The sequence below is a fragment of the Mytilus edulis genome, chromosome 1 (genome assembly GCF_963676685.1).
Source record: "Mytilus edulis chromosome 1, xbMytEdul2.2, whole genome shotgun sequence".
In the NCBI taxonomy this organism is placed as follows: Eukaryota; Metazoa; Mollusca; class Bivalvia; order Mytilida; family Mytilidae; genus Mytilus; species Mytilus edulis.
In genome coordinates, this window is record NC_092344.1 from 14,357,938 (window position 1) to 14,373,069 (window position 15,132).

The following is a 15,132-nucleotide window of genomic DNA, read 5'->3' on the forward strand; positions in this document are numbered from 1 at the left end:
TTCGGATTCCAAAAATATTTTAAATCAGCGATATAATACAAACATTGCATGTTAACATTATTAACAGACGTAAAACAACTTAATATTAAAATACTATATAAAACTCATAGAATAACAATTTCCAATATTCAAATTAAGTGTATACACTGAAGTATCGGATGGAAAAGGTGGGAAAATTAAGGTAAAGAAAGAAAACCCAAAGAAGGCTGGTGCCAAAGGCGGCAAAGATATCCCTGGTCTAAAAAAGAAGAAACAAAAAGATCCCAATGCAGTGTTTAGTGATAGTGATTGTACAACAGATTCGGATGATGTTGACCTTGAAAATATGACCGAGGAAGAAAAGAAAGCCTACTTTAAAGGCAAAGCAGAACGTGCAGCCGCACGTGAAGCACGCCGTCGTGAAAAATACGGGGATAAATACGATGAAATGATGTCAAAACATGCCGAGTATGAGTATATTTTGGGAATTGGATGTGTATTTTGTATCACTAACATTTTGAACTATACATTAGTGGCTTCGCATGCATTAACCACTCAAGCGCAAATATAATGCATACCAAGGGAATTGGCAGCTTTTAATAATTGCTTTTATAACATTCCCTCAAAATTCATATGTTCTCAGTATAAATAATACTATATTCAGCTTTATTGTTTTAAAGGTAGAATATACTTCAAATCATCTTGAAAATGACATTAAATAAGATATAGTCAACTAGTTGTATGCCTGATCTTAAGATCTGTTTGTTGTATAATGGCTTGGATCCTTGATCATTATAATAGGTTGCAATGATTAAAATCTTATTTAGGGGGTGTTGTGTGCCTTGCATCCCCTTAAAGTGTTGTGTGCCTTGCATCCCCTTAAATTGGTCCCAAATATGACAGTTGGCAAATTTGCTTGAATTTCGAAGTGAAGTGTAGTACGGATATACACCTTATCGCAACTTTTGAAATACTAAAGATTTTCTTATCCCAGGCATAGATTACCTTTGCCGTATTTGGCACAATTTTTTAGAATTTTGGGTCCTCAATGCTCTTCAATTTTGTACTTGTTTGGCTTTGAAATTGTTTTGATCTGAGCGTCATTGATGAGTCTTATGGAGACGAAACGCACTTCTGGCGTATCAAATTGTAAGCCTGGTCCATTTGATGACTATTGTCAGCAGTAAATGACACCACAGACGTTTCCGTAAAACCTTTACACTCCAAGGGAAATGCTAGAGCGTAAAACAAGTTATTGATTGTAAGTTGTCAGTTGTGAAAGCACTTGTGTGAAAGTGGGGCAAATTTGAACGCAAATTCTTAACTTTTCCTTGGATTTCAGTGGTTGAGTTTGTAAAACTGTCATATATTAACTTGAAGCGGACTTTGCATGAACCACGGACTGAGCTTCTAATATAAAATGATGATGTATTGTATTTCTAATTAATATATTTTTTTCTATGTATATATATAACTAATCTCCCTTTTTTTCAAGAATGTTTATTATGGGTCTTTTAAGTAATATGAAGTATGTCTTTTTGGTGTGTGTTACTTTGATTTTGATTCAGATTGTTAACATCTAATGATTTGAGATGGACATTTTGTCATCATTGTTTAATGTTATTTTTCATAGTTTTCCATATAATGAAACAATCAGGTTAGTTGAATTAATCTTGAATTCAGATGTCTACAAGGGTTTATATTAGAAATATACGCTTAAATTTTATTATGTTTTAAAACTTTACCAATTGGAACAATTTATTTTAGAAACGTATGCTTATATTTTATTCTGCTTTAAAACTTTACCAATTGGAACAATTTTTTTTTATGAAACCCTATTTAATTACACATTATTTTACTGATGAACTACTAACGAGTATTACATTTCATTACTCCAATAATATAGATGAGGAATCTGCATATTTCCAAATAGAAATCAAATTCGATGGATAATCTTTTTTAGATTTAAGGAACAAAAGGCCGAAGAAAAGAAAAAGGAACAGATAAAAAAAGAGAAAGAAGCCAAGAAGAAAGCTAAGGAAGAATTCAAAAAGAACAAACTACAAGAGCTTCGTGATAGAGGATTGATAAGTCCGTCATCTGATTGGACAATCGATTCTGACACTGGAGAACCATTGAGGAAAGCTCAAAAGTATGAATTTATAGAACATGAACTTTTTTAAATACTAGTAGTAGAAAGTAAAATAAAAACAATACTGAACTTAGAGAAAAATTCAAAACGGAAAGTCCCCAATCGAATTGCAAAATCAAAACCTCAAACTCTTTAAACGAATGGACAACAACTGTCATATTCCTGACTTAGTACTGGCATTTCCTTATGTAGAAAATGGTGGATTAAACCACCTGGTTAATTATTTGATAATCACTTTACTAATTAATTTTTGTTTTGTTATCAAACATATATGACATCTTGTGTTATTTCATAAAATTGAGGATGAAAATTCGATTTTTATTGGCACGATAATATGACGCAAATGTAGCAATTATTATTCATAAATTAAAGTTGCATCGTATACGTATTTGCATTCTTTACACACATAGCTATTCAATACAATATTTATATCGAGTTATACGTTTTGGGATGCTGAAAGTGGTTCCAATGCATTCAATTTCACACAGTTAAAACTACATTTAGTGATATATTAAACTTCGCCAGTTCTCCATTCTGCTATGTTTGTGTAGACATCTTGCATCGTGATCATAAGTTGACGATATATCAATTATTTTCATTAGAGCTGAAGTAAAAGAGAAGAAAAAGCAAAAGAAATTACAAGAGCTTCGGGATCAGGGGTTGATTAGTCCTTCTTCAGACTGGACCCTGGATTCGGACGGAGAACCAGCCAGACGATCTGAGCTTGTAAAGTAAGTTGAATTGGGTTTTTTTTTCAACAGAACAGTGCGTTTTCTTTGCAATAAATTTATTAATGTATAATAATATGACTTTTTTGTTTTGTGTTTGTTTTACAAGGATAGTTATTATAATCATGAAATTCAAAATTATTGATTTTTGTTTAGTGTATTGCTTCCAACATAAACAAGCAACGTTAAAGCACGCGTTAAAGCACACAGACTCTTCACAAAATGTGACTGAACTCAAATTAGAGTTATGCGACTTAATAAATGGCATCAATGTCTATATCGTAACGGAGAATTCTTAATATCTCAAAATTAAGGCAGAAGAAAGATAACTCTGATTCACTTTAAGATTAAGTTCTATCCTAAAGAGACTTGGTTTGTATATTTTCTTGAATAATTTGATATTGTATAAGATGATAACAATGACAACACTATATAAATTCCTAGCTTGATAATAAGCATGTGAATACGTGGCATCATAAAATGGACATCAGTATTCAAGAATCAGTTACAGAATAATTGTGTAACAACATATTTAGATTACATATTGTGAGAACTCAAAATTAGCTTACAATTTCAATAGATAGACGCAAATATTTGTGAAAATGAAAGAGAAATTTGTTGTGGTCATTGATAATAACATTAGTAAAGATTATACTGCACTCTTTTTTTCTTCTTTTTTTCTAATCTAGGCAAGGAAAACGACCACCAGGAGAAGATGGAAAAGGAGGAAAAGGCGGGAAAGGAAAGAAAAATAAAGATGGTAATGAAGCAGACGACGAAAGTGATGAAGGTCAGTTCAAGTTTTGTCTTCTGAACTTTTTTAAGAAGTAATAAGCTGTTTGCTGTAGCTGGCTTGAAAGCTTTCATAATATGGAGATCATTTTTGCATCTTCAATTAGCTTTATATTTGTGTGTTAGAGATTTTAATCTGGAGGGAACTACCAATGCATGATTTTTCCTTTCAGTACAAGTCACTAATTTCGAGTCCACAGATTTTCTATACTCTAGGGTATATTTTTAACATTATGTTTGCCTATTTGCATATTTACAATTATTGAAATAAAATTAACTTACATAGAAAACTCTGAAGTTCTCAGTTGCAAGTAGTGTAAACGTACATTAACTCAATGAGTGTCCAATCAATGCAATGCTGTGTATGCATATAAAAAGTTGATCTAACTTACTCATACGGAAATATTGAAATTTCTGTTATGCATACTCCCTTTTATTCCTGTAATACTTTGTACCCATGCTAGCAGATGTATTCTTATAATTATATAATATATAGACAGCTAGGTAATAGCATACTGCTTCGATTTATTCCTTTCTAGTAAATTTAATTGAACAAGTTAAAGATGTATATATTAATATTTATACAATTGAGTAGTAGAAAGCCTGCCAGTTGCAATTGTCTGGAGTCAATGGTTCAATAAATATGTATATGTTAATAATAATAATGCTAGAAACTTATTCGTCGACTCAATATACTCAAAACAAATATGTAATCTCTTTGAATAGACTGACATGATATAATGTAAAGTATAACATAAGTGCGCTAAAATATTATATGCAAGTAGCTTTAAACCGGCGTATTCGTGGAATTGTTTAATCGCGTTTATACATTGCAAGATTTGTTTTGGGACCACATATATAAATGAGGTAAAGATTCCATCTTTCATCTTTTGATTTGCTACCTAACAAAACTTAACTTTCTGATATGCTTGAAAACTAATATTATAACTTGTTCCTGATTAACACTTGTGTTTTGTCGAATAATATATTGTGTAATTTTAATTTTAAGCTGGTTAAAACATGAAATACAGGTAATTTGCGATGCATGTTTCCCCTATTTATTGACCATTGGTGTAAAAAGACATCTATTCCTTGTTTGCTGACTTTTTTACAACTCAATTTCCAATTATGTGATGCCAAACTTATGACATGATCGAAACTGGCAACTAACGACGTTTCATTGTAATAATGACAAAAACAGAATAAAAAAAATACTATCATACAAAGGAAAGTTTAGCTATATAACAAGGGTTAATTTGCCATTTTCTAAATGAGGCAGTGCCTGTACTAAGTCAGGAAAATGGCTGTAGTTTCCGTTTTGTTTGTTGTTTTTAAGCTTTTATCATTTGATAAATGACTTTACGTTCTGAATATTCATTGGAGTTCGATATTTTTGCTATTTTATTTTTCACAAGAGCATGATCATAATCTTGAATGATTCAAGAAGGCTAAAAGTTAGATACAAAACACAAAATTGTACCTAACACTAACTGACTGAAAAGACGAAAAAGAGATAATATTACCTCTCAAAACTGTGTTTTTTTTCAATTTAATCTAGCATGCTTTATCCTCCCGAAGTTAAGGTTTTGTTCACATTGCTGTGGATTTTACGCACTGTTGAAACATCAACCTGATTGTGTATTTGCTAAAATAAATAGTATTGAAATAAATAGTGTTTATCTCCTGGATATGCAATTTATAACATTTTTGTTTTATTTATTTTCCCAGTTAATAATGTTCAAGTAAAGGAATAATTGTAAAAGGATCATTTGAAAATGATAATGTTTGTATTTATTCCAAATAATTTAAGAGATTTTAACATCCATAAACTATTCGTTCCGTGTATTTAATGTAATAGAAATATTTTACCTTCTTTCCACATATCATATGCAGTAAACTTATGAATCTGATTCAATATCATTGTTCTTTTTACAGAATATATTGATCCTGTAACGGGTGAAGTCAAAAGGAGACCTAAACAAAAAGATGGCAAAGAAGAACCAAAATACAAATATGTAAGTTGTTTAATTAGGCAAGAAAACACGGTTTAAATACAGCAATATGTTGCGAGGGTTAACTACCCTCGCTACACACGAAGGTCTTGCACGCTCGGCAAACATATACGTAATAATATTGCATGGTTTTATTGATTATTGAATAGTTATTAAACAACATAAATAAATAATTGATATGCGTATTTTATCAAAATAAGCACACGATTGTTAGAATACAATCTACTCATACCACGAATACTATAAACATCTGTGCTCTTTAAATTTTAGACACAAATAGCAATAAAGTTCAAGACAATATTGGTAATACATATAAATGTTACTTCTCTTTCTTTTAGGAATATGATGACCAAGGGAGAGTTATACGAAAAACAAGGATAAATGCTAAGGTATGCCAGATTACAAAAACATAAATTATATGATAGACTGTAAGATTTAATGTATATTAATTTCCAAAAATCATGGTATGTTGTATATGGTTAATTAGTTTTACCATAAACTCATCATAGATATCAGGATGAAAATGTGACGCGGAACATGTGATTGGTCTACAAAAGACTAATCAGTGATGCTTAAATACAAAATGTTAAAAAAGGGCCGAATTAAGTACGAAGCTGGATATCATTGAGGAGACAAAATTCAGAAAGGTTTTTTCAAATACAGGTGAAGTAATCATTTTTTGTGGTTAAATGTTTTTATTGTTTTGAAAAATTACGGTTTAGTTAATTATTCTAATTCTAAAGATATTTGATTCATTTGTAACGTTTGATTTTATTAATATGTCAGTTATTACATTTAATGAATGCTTGATTTCTCTTTTTCAGCCTGGTGATGAAGGATCCGAGTACGAATATGATTATGGTAGGCATAAGTAGATGTTTAATTGTAAGAAGGCAAAGACTAATTTTGTAACCAATGGATTAAGAAATTCTTATTTGTAGATACACTTTTCCAGTACTTGGTTTTATGTATAAAAGCACATCCAAATATACAAAACTCCAATGACATTTGAAAAAGGAAACATTTGAATATGACGAAATCAAATACTTGACTACATGTATAACGACTAACGGAACGAATACAAAACAACTGTCGTATTCCTGACTTAGTACAGACATTTTCCAAAATTGTTAAGCAAACCAAACAGACACAATTATCTAACATGACAATAATTTGGATCAAAGAGCCAAACTTGTGTTTACATACATCACATATTTTTGTCACAAGAATACAAAAGAACATTATTAAAAATCAAACAAATTCCTTAACAATTGAAACATCACTACACATATATCTAACTAAGACGCCATTATTCTTTTCTCACAGATGAAGACGGTAATGTCAAAGTTAAGAAAACAAAGGGAAAGAAAGGGGGTGCAGGTATGTATTACTCCATTATTGTTAGTTCAACAGGTATTATTGCGTTTCTTACTTGTTTATTTGATGACGCTCTTTTTACGAAATGACAAAACAGTATTGGAACACTCTCTTAGAAAATCATTTTTTTCAATTAGAACGTATCATTTAAACCATCCCATCAAATGCAAATTTTTTAAATATCGTTTAAACATATTGAAATACTTTTAGCATATTTAATATTGTCTCACAAATAACTGAATATTTATTTTACCTTTTGGTGCATTTTTTATCTGTCTTGTGGTGTATTAGTAATAAACAAAACAGCTGTAGATAAAAAAGAATTCAAATGGAATTTACAAACATTTGTTTCGTACCGGTTATGGGTTTTTTTTTTCATTTACAATAACTAGTACACACGTTTTGATTTATGAGTTTGACTGTCCCTTTGGTATCTTTCGTCCCTCTTTTATAATGTTTGATATGCAGACATCGCGTATAGTTCAAAAAAGAGAAAAAAAAACATGATCCGAGTGCCTTTTCTAAAACGTAGACTTTTGTCCTTACAATTATTTTGCATAGTTCACGTTTCCTTATGAATAACACTTCCATATATCTGTTTCATCTAAAAGAAAATAATGACATTCCTATGAAACACTTGAAAAATGTAAAGTGGTTTGAGCATTATATATACCGTAAAATTAGAGATCAATATTTTAAATCTGTGAACTATAATTATTCAAATGTCCAGATAGAGCATATTAACTTCACCAATTAAAATTTATTAGAAGGATATTCAGTTTCTTGTTAAATATTTTTAATAGCCCAAATACTCAAGGTTCCCTCATAAAAATATAGTGAAGGAATAAATTGTATCATTACCTATGATATACGGAACAACAATTAATTTTCTAAATTTGAAGTACAAATTGCTACAAAAGTATGTAAAGTAAGGCAACGACATATTTATTTAATAGGCGATGATTCCGATGACGAACAGTTTGAAGTAGGAGCTGATGGTAAAATAAGATTAAAACCAGGCAAAAAGAAAATTGATCTGGATAAGCTTACCGATGATGATCTGCGGAGATTGGGAATTGATCCAACGTTATCGAAGGCAGAAATTGCAAGAAGATTAAAGGTAACATATTACGTAAATTTATACCTTAATTTCAGTTGTGAGTAAATAATTGCAAATTTCAATTTCAAAAACAAGTACTTGAAATTCAGAAATTATTTCGAGGTTTTTATTTATGCGACTAATGCGGCTCAATAATAATTGTAATGATAAGAACTCGCATTCTAACATATTATACATATATCTGTATGCAGAGTTTGCTGACATCGCTATAATTAACGTTGAATTTTTATCTTTGAAAAAATTAGTATGCTCCGAATAATTAATGAATTTGCAGTATACTATAAATATAAAATAGAAATTATTAAGGCCAGTATTAGTTTACTATTAAAGCACTTGAATAAGCTTCAGAACACTGTCAAACATAGCTTAATTAGTGATATAGTTTTAGTATATAAGACCTTTTTTTCATAGGAAAAATTCGGTGATGATATCGATATTACTGAAGGAAAGAAGAAGATAGGAACAAAAAATATGGATGATTATGGTAGTGATGCTAATACTGATGACATGGCAAATGACAGTGACCTAGATGTTTCGACATGTAGGTTATTACTAATGAAATTTGTTATCAAAATACAGTAAACATTATCTACAGATGTGTCTTTTGGAAAAGGATGGATAGCGACAAATTACACACATACATGTAGCTTAGTTCGAATAATTATAATCTGTTTGTCAAGATAAAGTTTGTTGTTTTTACTAAATAACACATACATATTTGTTTACATTGAAGTTGATGCTGATGATTTGCATAGTTCAATTTTGAATACACTATTTTCTATTTAAGTAATCGGAAACAAGAGAGTAAATGTGAAACTGAAGAGAGGTGGACAAGCCATAATAGATCACATGAAAAAGATTATAACACAGTCAAGCCTAAGAGAAGAAATAGCAAAAAATTTAGATGAAAGAGGTAAGCAAAATTATATTTTTTCTTCCCAAACATTAAATTCCTTTAGTCGTCTGTTTCCCTGTTCAAAAAAATTGATGGTTGAAAACTTCATATAATAAATTCAAATGCAGAAACTATATACTGAACATAATCAACATTTCATATCTTAATAAAAATGCAAAATTCAGAATTGTCTAATCAGGTACCATAAGCAAAGACTTTTGCAGGAATCATACAAAATATGACCAAAAAATGTTACTGTATTTTTCAGCACTAGCATTCATAATGACAGTTTTGCTTTTCTTATTATAGGTGACATTGACTTTGTAACACATTATCGTCTAGTTGACCCCAATAAAGTGGAATCTTACGCAAAAGCATTTGTTGTAGAAGATGATGACATGGATACGGTTTTATCGTTTAAGGTACATAATAATTCACATCTACTTATGTCATAATTAAGAGCTTCTTATATTATGATTTAGAGCTCCTTATATCATTAGATAGTATTACTTTTTAATTGATTAACAATAATTTATAGTATGATAGAAAATTACTTGAGATTAAGAGCTACTTACATTAATCAAAGAGTTGCTTATAACGAGATTCAAGGATTCCACGCTACTTATTATATAAGTCATAGCTTCTTCCATTATAATTTAGAATTAATTGTACCATGATAGAGAGCATTTTTCATTATGATTATGGACCCTTTAAAAAAAGGATATAGACATTTTAAAGCGATTCATATAAGTGATATTTGATTTTGTACATTTTCTGGTCTAAAGGAAACAAACGTAGCATTGGATGGAGTACCTAGTGTGCAACAGATGACAAATAAACAGCTGGATTATGTGCTGAGTGTGAGTATTAGTTTAAAGATGTTCAATTATATTTGGGATAACACATACAGTTCAGGGTCTACTTTTCGATAGACATGAATAATTCATTTCATTTTTGACAAATTACGAATTACTTATCTGCCTACCATCTGCTACCATTCCGGATCAGCTGAGTTCTCTCCTATGTTTTTTTTTTTTTTTTTTTTTAATATTAAACATATTTTATTAACAATCACCTGTTACATCAACCCTCAGTTGCCCATGGAAGCAACTAAGGGGGCCCCAATTTTTACAGTCTCATTTGTCGGGGAAAAGCAAATGAGAAAAAAACTCCCGCTATAAATTATTAACATCAACCTTTATAAATATTATCTATCCTTGTACAAATGTACATGTACCTGCAATCAATATCGATCTATATATCTATAACTCTCACCATATATAATTATTTGAATAAAGTATGTTTTTTATCTTCAATTATTTCTCACAAAGGCTACCTGTATTTATTAAGCAGTTTCAATTTTATCGTACATCAAGTCTTTTGTTATGTTAATTTCAATTACATTAAATTTCTGGTCGAGTGATCATTTACCACGTGCGATTTGTTAAAGGGATGTGTAGTTCATTCATAAAAAAAGATGGATTAATGATTTTGATTCCCAATAAGGATTAATATCAAAGATAAATGTTTTTGGTGGAGATCTGGAGATCATTTTGCTCAGTCTGTAGTTTTCAATGTAGTTTTCTGTGGATTTTTCCTTCTTTTTTTTATCTTAATGACAGTCAATCAATAATTGTTCTAAACAATACAAAATTGGTATTTCATAATAAATTCACTTCTAACACATTCCACGAATAACAATTACAAATCATGATTACTTTGCAAATATATTTATGCTAAATTTACTAATTTTAACACAATATAAAAAGGATAAACATGAATATAGATTCACATGATAATTTTGTATTTAATTGACTTATTTTTTTTATCAAATAAGAACTAATTTAATGTATATTATATTCTCTCTTGCAGGTTTTAAATCTTAATGATGCATCACGGGTAACATTCCGAATGTTTGCTGTGATATCAGCACTTTGTGACAGAGTAACAATGATGGAGTAAGTAATTTAACGTCAATACAAATTTGTCTCACTATAGATAAGGCATTTTTCTGGTTTCTGCCCTTTGATCGGAGATTGTTGTTTCTTTAACACATACTCATTTCACTTTGAATATTATAAAATTCAGGGATGTTCAATTGTTTTGCTATATTTGTTTGAAGTTCAAGATGGAATTTATCAAAATGCATACTTTTTATTTCCAAATATTTTATTTGTTATATTTTAAAACTACGAAACGCTTGTCTGGCACGAATACATATTTTCTATCCTGGTATCTAGGATGAGTTTATTTACAATGAAACAAGACGTAAATATGGTTTTTTTTTTCCTAAAATATATCAAACAATTCTTATGAAATAATATGGCGTCCTAACTAACAAAAAATAAAATTTCTATTTTTAGTCCACTCAGCAAACATTTATTGGAAATATGTAATTTACTCGATATAGAAAGGAAAATGGATTTATACAAAGCTATGTTTTACTGTAATGTGGAATCGGAAAGAGATAACAATTTTATAAAAGCGGAATCCTTAAGGATAGAACTGATTGCTGGTGGACTGAACTGGAAGCAACAAGAATTCATCATGGAAAGATTGCAGCCAAACAGCTTTTTCGAGGTATACATTTACAGCGTAAAATCTTCAGACCTTTGACAAACATTTAGTACATTCTACATCATGTTTAATTTGCAGTATTTTTTGTTGAGGCTGAGCATATATTTTAGAACAACCGTAACGATCATACATGTACCCAAATGAAAAGAAAACATACAGAATGTAATAGATAAGGTCAAAAAATAAAAGTTAAAACGCCTTCCAAAGTTTTTAATGTGTTTGAAACATTTTAATAATCACTTTTGATTATTTTCTCTAGAAATTAAAAATAAAGAAATGCTATGATTTGATGTAATTTAAATTGTTACTTGAATTACAATCAGAAAGCTCGCAAATCAAAAACCAAATATTAGAATGCAAAAAAGTAAGACATTTGAGAGCAATGTATGCCAGATGTATCAAAATGAATTAATAATACCAAATAGAAATAAAGATTTGCTAAATACTGATTTTTATCATATTCATTGGAGCTGCCATTTTTATAAATGTACTTCGATTAAAAGAAGAATTGCCAATTTTTCTAAATTTTGCATTTAAAATATTTACTTTAATTTCTATTCATATACGTTTTTGTATGTTTTAGGTTTCTTTCTTGGATTATTTGGTATATGTTCCGTTGTTCCTGTCCATGCATGACAATATATGTGATAATCCGTTAGACATGTCTGATAACAAGTATGATTCATCGCTTCGAAAACCTTCTGGTGCACTCAGACAACGAGATATTAATCCACTTGGTCAGCCATTAAAGAAGACGTCAACATATATGTTAAAACAAAGGGCCAAAGACCTTGCAGAGGGTAGAATAAGCAAGGATGACCTCAGGAAAGAACAAATAGAACTACTGAACAAATACAATAAGTATGTCTGATACCTTTTAATTTACTAACTATTTTTCTTTTATGAGTGAATATGTTGTCTATCCGTGTTTAATCAACAACATGTTTAGTTTTCTGTTCAGTCCAGTATTCTTGTACTTTGAATTGCTTATTTATTGTTCATATATATATATAGATTTTGGAGGGGGGTGGTTATATAAGATGTTTGGGAATTTTTATAACATCAGATAAAATTATTTTTCTGCTCATGATATCTTTAGACAATTTTTACTTGTTTGGCTTAATAAATATTTTGATATGAGCGTCAATGATGAGTCTTATGTAGACGAAACGCGCGTCTGGAGTACTAAATTATAATCCTGGTACCTTTGATAACTATTATGACCGTTAACCATGCATTTCTCTGAATTGTGTAGTTCATGCAATTATTGTTTTTGAATTTTTATTAATGTACTAACGTTTATTATTTATATATTTTAAGGTTGCCTGACCTTTTAGCAGATACGCCTCTTCCAAGAACTGGATCACCTCCTGGACTCAAATAGATTGGACGTCTTCACGAATCATTAGAACTGATGATGCTGGAATAAATAACGAAAGAAAACAAATTAAATTATAAAATCCGAAATCATATGCTTGTGAAATAATTTTTGCTACCGCTGTCGGAATTGAGTATGTTTCAAAACCTAAATCCTATCTTTGCCTGGGTTTTTTTTAGCAAAATGTAAATCATTATAAATTGATGTTTTTATTCTTATAAAATGTGCCAAAGTAGTCGTTAGCCGTTTAGATGTTTCTTTGTCCTCTGTTTGTTATTTTTATTGCCATTAAAACTAGTTAAATTTACTGTATGTATATAACAAGATTAAACTCACTAAGATTATAAGGTTAGTGCTATAGACAAAATGCTATGTGTTGAATAAATGATACCCTGTAACGTTGTAGCAACTGGTCTTATTTACAAATATGTAACCTGTTAAGTAATTTAACTCGCTTTTTAGCAATTCACACTTATAACAATGCACGATGAAACAATAGATTTTTAAAATGAAATACTAATCAATAGTTATAAAAAATATTCTTGACACATTTTCTATTCTATTTAATCTTACTTCTATTTCATTCCAAAATCTAGTGGAGTTGCACCTCACTAACAATAAGTCAAGAACGCAAATTCAGTTAATGTTATTTCATTTGTTTTGATCAATTTACACGTGTCAATGGGTCTAACACGCTAAACACCTCTTTAGATAAGCTGCTGAAGCTTTCAGATATCTAGTGGTTTTACTATATATGAAATACAAATTTATAAATCAATTCATTTTTGATTGAATTACTTAAATTGTGTTTCAGATTTTGCTAATCCATAATATTCGAAATGGGTATATAAATAACCTTTTGTTATATTTAAAATTAAGGTAGGAATTCTCTTAAAGGGTAAGGTAAAACCCGGGAATGCCACCTCATAAAAATCTAAAGTGTCCAGATGTTCGTAAATATATATTGGCTGCTGCATGTAATGTTACCAAAAGAGAAACTTGTTGTGTGTATATTTGCTTTCTGTTGTGCCATATTTTATTTGTAGCTATACGTTTTGTTTTTAGATAGAACTTTACATACCAAAGTGCATTTTAATGTATATATAACTAATTAGATTATGTGAGTTTTAATATATATTTTTTTCAAATGAAACGACGTAGAGCAGTATAAAATTATATTCTGCAGATGTTAAATGTCTCTCAATCCTATTCAATTTAATAATACATCCTGATAGAAACTGGTAACATGATTGATAGTTAAATTATATAAAAACAGTTTGTTATTTGTTTGTATGTCAAAACAGGTATAGTACATTTCAATGTATGATCAAATCAGATATTTTGATAAAAGTTAAATCTGCAGTACATACATTTCACATGCGTGGTTTTTTTTCTTCGGTGAATACATAATGGCTAGTCTACGTCTTTAACATCAGATGTGAATCAAGTTGAAAACTTTATTAATGAAGTAAACAAAAAAACGGGAATGTAAACACATCAACACAAACGTTTGGTGATTTAGCAGATAATATATTGATGAACATGATGAACGCCTTTACATATTTATATTATCAATGATTATTCAGAAAACTAACAGATATTTCGATATGTGTTTTGATCACCGTGTATTAAGAGAATACGAACAATGATGAAAAATTTTATCAGCAATTATTACAAATTTACACAAGAGCAAAACAATATATTATATGCACAATTAGGATTTGATCTTTACGTGTTATATTGAGTTGGTATATGTCTCTTTTGAACATGTGTAGCTATCAAAATATATTATTGTGTACTATTTGACATGGATATTAATGACAAAAGCACTTGTTTTTCCTGCACTTTATTATATATTTATAGTTTTTGAAAATCTGTGATATGATTTTGTAAAGAAAGACATAGATTTTGCTGCTGCATAGCAATTTCTATATTTTTCAGTTTGATAAGAGATATGGTTACTTTTATGAATAAAACTCTTTACTGTTGTCAAAGTGTTTGTTTTCGTCTTTTATCGTAAATTGTGTTGTTCCCAGCCACGATTGACGCGCCGACTATTCTAGGAAGTTTTAGATCGCTGCAACTATTTAAATGTTGCTTCATAAAATCGCCTTTATTGCTA

At 29.7% G+C, this 15,132-nt stretch overlaps 1 protein-coding gene across 1 annotated transcript; it reads left to right on the forward strand.

Moving 5' to 3' along the window:
• Positions 1 to 102: 102 nt before the first annotated feature.
• Positions 103 to 15,004, forward strand: LOC139524708 (titin homolog). The gene is made up of 17 exons (XM_071319724.1): positions 103 to 447; positions 1,943 to 2,131; positions 2,734 to 2,862; positions 3,549 to 3,649; positions 5,587 to 5,666; positions 6,002 to 6,052; positions 6,488 to 6,524; positions 6,990 to 7,043; positions 7,997 to 8,160; positions 8,572 to 8,701; positions 8,948 to 9,073; positions 9,365 to 9,477; positions 9,841 to 9,915; positions 10,928 to 11,013; positions 11,419 to 11,635; positions 12,216 to 12,493; positions 12,953 to 15,004. Exons 1-17 carry the CDS (start codon positions 326 to 328, stop codon positions 13,014 to 13,016), a joined length of 2,016 nt encoding a protein of 671 aa, XP_071175825.1. The 5' UTR covers positions 103 to 325; the 3' UTR covers positions 13,017 to 15,004.
• Positions 15,005 to 15,132: the final 128 nt, after the last annotated feature.